Source organism: Porites lutea, chromosome 8 (genome assembly GCF_958299795.1).
Source record: "Porites lutea chromosome 8, jaPorLute2.1, whole genome shotgun sequence".
NCBI classification, from domain to species: Eukaryota; Metazoa; Cnidaria; class Anthozoa; order Scleractinia; family Poritidae; genus Porites; species Porites lutea.
In genome coordinates this window covers 12,226,754-12,232,470 of record NC_133208.1, presented here as the reverse complement: position 1 = coordinate 12,232,470, position 5,717 = coordinate 12,226,754, and the positions used below count along the sequence as shown (strand labels likewise).

Genomic DNA, 5,717 nt, shown 5'->3' with positions numbered 1-5,717 from the left:
TCTATTTTTGTACTAAACGTAATCAATTGTCTTTCAAGTGGAATTCTGCGAGTCAGTTCTTATTTATTTTTAGAGTTTTCCTGAGTTTAAATACATTTTGTGTCAATAAATACACACGATCCAAAATGAAAATTTACAATACAAGCTTTAGTCATACCGCGGTAAACTTTAAATGTCCTGCACAGACAACGAAACTTTCTGTTTGAAATTACGAGAAACAATGGACACAACTGTTCACTTGTGGTGTGCCTCAGTGAAAGCTTTCATCGAAATTTTCGAAGAAAACAAAAAAAAAAACCTTTTCGGATAATTGTTATTACCAAAAGAGGTATTTTTATCGTAAACCACTAAACCAATGACTAAAGTTAGGACTACAAGTACCGAAGAACCCGCGACACTGCAAGAGACATAATTGAGGGCCTGCGCAGTTCAAACCTCTACCCCAATATTCACACAATTCTGCACCTTTTGATGACCAGTCACTGAAGTTCAACTCTTCAGTGCGCTTTGTGAAGAATGTTTATGTTAGCACCATGAGAGAAAATGGCCTAAATGCTCTTTTGCTGCACTTTATTCACAAGGGCATAGCCTTGGATTGTAATGCAATTATTGACGACTTTGCCAAACGTAACCAAAAAAGGATGTCATTTATCTCGGATTCATCAATGCCCCGCAGTGATTGGTTTTCAGTTATCTTCGGTGGTTGTAATAATATGCATAAAGGAAATGACGCTGTAGACAGTTGCCTATCACTACTGCTGCGATTTCCTTTTGGTAATCGTCTTTGAGACGAAAAAAAAAAAAAAAAGCCTTGACTGTTACTCAAAAGCACTCCCGGAATACTAGAAACAGGATCTTCTCGGGCGTGAATTTTCTATGGGGTGGCGTTCGGGGGAGAGAGGCTTGCGCTCTCACCAGAATTTAATCCCTCCCCCCCCCCCCCCCCCCCATTTCTTTAATTTTCTGTATCCCTAAAGAAAGTTTAGTAGATAGAACGATTTCTTTCTTTCTTTTGGAGTAAAACAAGAAATATTGCAGAACAGCAGAAAGGCCCCTTCGTCAGCACACTGACTCGATGAATGAGCCTTCAAAGGTTGGTCTGAAGCGTTTCCAGAGTGGTGAAATTTCAAGCCTTTCGATAAAGTAGTAAACACTGGGTATAGAGGAGTTCAGTTTGTCTTGGGAGCATCCAAAACTTTATAAAAACCACCTCTCTTGTAAAAGCCCATTCACATTGGTTATTTCGATCACGCTGTTATTGCGTTACTTTTCTATATATACCGCAGACATAGTTAGAGCCAATGCCTTATAGTACAGGCTCTCGCAGTTGTCTTATAAAAGCAATACCTTTTAAAACTTCAAGAATTAAGTCGTCGTTTTGCTTAGTTGAATCGCACGTGAAAACCTCGTGAATCTATCTACGACGATGAAGAAAATCGATCTTTACCCCTTTTTACGGCTCTTATCTAGCGAAAGACTACAACTTTTTTACGAGATTAGTTTACTCAGTACAGCTTTCAAAAAGTCAGCTGTCTTTCAAACCTTCTATCGAGCCAATCGGAATGCCCTTACCTGAGCCTATTCTATCAATGTTTAACCAGAAATATGGGAACGCATTTTTTCTTTTTAGTATTTATTTAATTAAACACCAAAAAAAGGTAAAAAGGTAAAAGATCGTTTCATTCACAGCTTTTGCAGTTAATTCATGCGCACTAATTTTACAACGGTTAATAAAACCGGGTGCGTGGATTGATATTTGCGCGACGTATAGATAATCAAACAAGGAAATTAATAAATGAATAAATGAAAAAATAATGGTTTTTATCATCATTTTCTTGTAAGACTGGAATCCTACCTAAAATGAATACCAAGTTTCATATGGACGGGATCGTCAATGGATACCCCTTTGAGGTAGAAGGAAATGGAAGTGGACAGCCTTACGAGTAAGTTCCAGCTAGTTAAATGCAGTAGCCTCTTGTTTAAAACAGATCTCAAACAATAAACCCCAAACCTCCCACGCTTTTTTTAAAGGGACTTTTTCCCTAACACCAAATCATTTCAGCCTTAATCGTGCACGCCTAAAAAAACGCTCAAAGTATACTTATTTTAAATAGGCATCAGGGCTCCTGGCAGACTTAGTGTTCTGGTGCAGGACAGAACCTAATTACCATGATAGTCTGGTTTATTACGAGTAGCAAATTCTAGCCTGCGTGGCAGGCGTTTGAAAGGGAAGGGAAAGAGGGTTTTGGGCGGGAGGGAAACGGGAGGCGCGCGCGAGGAGGGAGGGAGGAAGGGAAACGCCTGCCAGGAAACCATTGTTTTCGCCATCCCGCCTACTTATTATGTATGCAAAAATAAGGCAACTGTGAATGACTAGCTGTCAAATAAAGTCTGGCAGCGATGCGCTTCATTGATTTAAGTCGTATTTCGCGTATTGTTTTTCTTTTGTTTTCCTAAAACAAGAAATCTGAAGTGAAGGTACTATTAAAAAAAGTATAAATGCGGTCGTCCGTCGAAGGAAGAAAGTCGCAACCATGCCTGGCTTGTTATATAAAATCCATTATAAATCTATTACGTTTTTGCTGAAGGTATCGTGTTAGACTTCCCAACTTGCATGCCGCATTGTTTGTCGGAGAAATTAATTACAAACACTTTGCTGACTCTCGAACTGGATCCAGCGGAGCATACAAAAGAACGCAGGTAGCAGTGAAAGAAGAGCTGAACTTCAAAGATCTACAATAAGGCTAATTCTGCAATCAATATTATTATAAAAGTAAGTTCCTGGCGGCTTTATAACGTCTATAACCAGCAAGAAGAAGTACTCAAACCAAAAATCGCTAAGGATTATAGATCGCTTCGTCTTCAACAATCTGGTCGTTGATAAAGCGTAGCTTGCGTGGTAGGCGTTTGAGGTCAAACAGCAGATAACAAGCACACAGGCAGCATGATTTTTCCTTTCTTTCTTCTAGTGAGTAAAACAAGCCGTTGGGAGACAAGACTTCTCAAAACCAGTCAGCAAAACTCATCTAGCCGACAGGTCTTTTCCTTCATACGAGTCTCTTAACTACTTTCTTCTATTCTCCTTTCAAGCTGAAATAGATGCCTTCAGTTTCTAATCGTTCTAAAACGATGAATTTCATACAGAAATCTCATCACGCCTCACTAACAACATATTTTTAAATGCTGAAAGATTACTCAGTAGCGTGATGTTGATTTCAGCCAATCGGATTAAGGTATTAAGGCTGTGATTGACATGTTTTGAAGACGGACCAATCAGGATTTTAACATTCGCCTGGTGGATGTTAAAAACGAGAAAAACAATGGTCTCCTGGCAGGCGTTTCCCTCCCTCCCTCCTCGCGCGCCCCTCGCTTTTCTCTCGCACCTAAAACTCCCTTTCCCTTCCTTTTCAAACGCCTGCCACGCAGGCTAAGCAAATTCTGACTTCTACTGGTTATAAACAAGTATACAAGGGGGAGGGGGGGGGGGGGGAGGGGAGGGGGGCGTTAGCAAACTAATATAAAATATGCTAATTTCCAATGCGTATAAACTCTTTCTTTAAAAAGGGGTGTGCAGACCATGAAGCTTACAGTCACTAAGGGTGCGCCTTTACCATTTTCTATTGACATTTTGCTGCCTCAAGAAATGTATGGAAGCAAGCCATTTATTCAGTATCCTGACAAATTCCCAGACTACATCAAGTTGTCATTTCCTGAGGGAATCACATGGGAAAGAACCATGACTTTCGAAGATGGTGCAGTGTGCACTGCCTCTAACGACTCCAGGTAATCGAAACTAAATTTGAATAATTTGAATTATTCAAATAATTGTTAAAACAATTATTGGATGAGTATCATCTGAAGAATTATGAAGATCGAGGACGGTGTTATCCATCAGCCGAGGCGGAAAATTCTTTAGGTGATTCGAAAGCCGAATTCAATGATTATTTTATTATTCATTCAAAATAATTCCCAGTTTAAAAACAAGCTAAAACATGCTTACCTTCATCAATGCTAAGTTCATCTTTAATTGCCTGTTCATCGGCAAGTTTAGGAGATAAAGGGTTATTCAGTACTCAAATATTCTCCAATTAGCACATGTCGTCCGTCGAGTTGTCTTCTCTCTGTTCTTGCTATGTTTTTAGCCAATAGTTCGCCTATTTCTTCCCCGTGAAACGAGTCAGTGAAATGTTCTGCCATTTTGTACTCGGTAAGCACTTGTTAAGCACTTGTTTCCATATCTCAAACCTCCCTCTCCCTTTTCACTTACACTTACATGAAATTTCTAAGTTTTTTGACGCAGAGACTTAGTTTCTACTCAAAAATGTCGTCAAAGTGCAAGTCTCTTCAATTTTAAAGAAAAAAAAAATTGCGAGTCACGAGCAGGTATCGATCCCGGAGTGCTAAATCTGTAGTCTCACGCCCTAATCACTAGACCACCGAGAACTCGTTGCAGGAATCTGGAGTAATTCAACTACTGTAGCGAAAACCCTAACCCTAAATAAAAGCTAACAGTTAACCCTAATCACTATTCTAAGTGCTTAACCCTAATCAGTATGGTCAGTGCTTAACCTAAATCAGTATTGTTAGTGCTTAACCCTAATCACTATAGTCAGGGCTCACTCATATATGTATACATATATGCAATTACTTTGTGTAGGCATCACAAGGTATCCAAGGGCAGTTTGAGATATGCAAACTAGCGTTTATCGTTTTGGTTACCAAAACAACTCAATCTCGTCCCCAGGTCTTCTCGGTTAAATGTTCAGTTTTCTGGCAAGTATGCTGCACAGTTTACGTCATTTTTCACATATCGCAAAATTCTTCCAAATTTGGTGCACAGTAGCTGGTTATGATGAATTATGCCTGGGATTTTAACCAATCAGAAACGAACAAATGTTTTGAATGAATAATAACAAAAATTATTGGAACACAACAGTAGATATTACCTATGACCTGATCCACGTTGCTAAGGAGTAGCTAACTAGGGTTGTTTATCAACCCTTGTTCATTATGACTGCAAAAAAAATTTTTTCTAGCCCTGTCGGAGAACAGGTGTAGATGTCCGATATTTCAACCACTGTGAATGAACCAATTATGTTGACGAAAACACTAGGTCTTCTGTCAGTACATAGTGGTGCAGATATATGTAATATATGTGGTCTGGAAATCGTCCAGTACTTTTCACCTCTCAAGACTTGCGAAATAACTTTTAATAAAATATCTTTTTTATGAAAAGACTCGTTGACAACTGTTTCATCTACGAAGTCAAGTTTCAAGGTGTAAACTTTCCCCGGGATGGACCTGTTATGCAGAAGAAGACAGATGGCTGGGAACCGTCCACTGAGAGACTGTATGAGTGGGATGGGTGACAGAGAGGAGATGTCGACATGGCCTTGAAGTTGAAGGACGGTGGCCATTATACGGTCAACTTCAAAACTACTTACAAGTAAGTTATTTACCCCTGCGCCTTCACAATTGCAATATAAGCAAAGCGAGACATTTTTAAAATTTACTTTTGTCTTAACCCTTTAAGTCCCATGGGTGATCAACATCAATTTCCTCCTAATGATATCCATAATTTGTCAAGAGACTAGGTTATGAGAATTAATAAAATGATCAACAATGGGAAAATGCCTTGATCTTTTATCAGATTCTCTCAACACATTCTTTATGGAAATGTATAGAGATTAGTTTGGAGAACTTGTATGTGGATATTG

At 39.1% G+C, this 5,717-nt stretch overlaps 1 protein-coding gene across 1 annotated transcript; it reads left to right on the top strand.

The window, feature by feature from the left end:
* Positions 1–1,860: 1,860 nt before the first annotated feature.
* Positions 1,861–5,461, top strand: LOC140946285 (GFP-like non-fluorescent chromoprotein). The gene is made up of 3 exons (XM_073395376.1): positions 1,861–1,943; positions 3,565–3,783; positions 5,237–5,461. Exons 1-3 carry the CDS (start codon positions 1,861–1,863, stop codon positions 5,367–5,369), a joined length of 435 nt encoding a protein of 144 aa, XP_073251477.1. The 3' UTR covers positions 5,370–5,461.
* Positions 5,462–5,717: the final 256 nt, after the last annotated feature.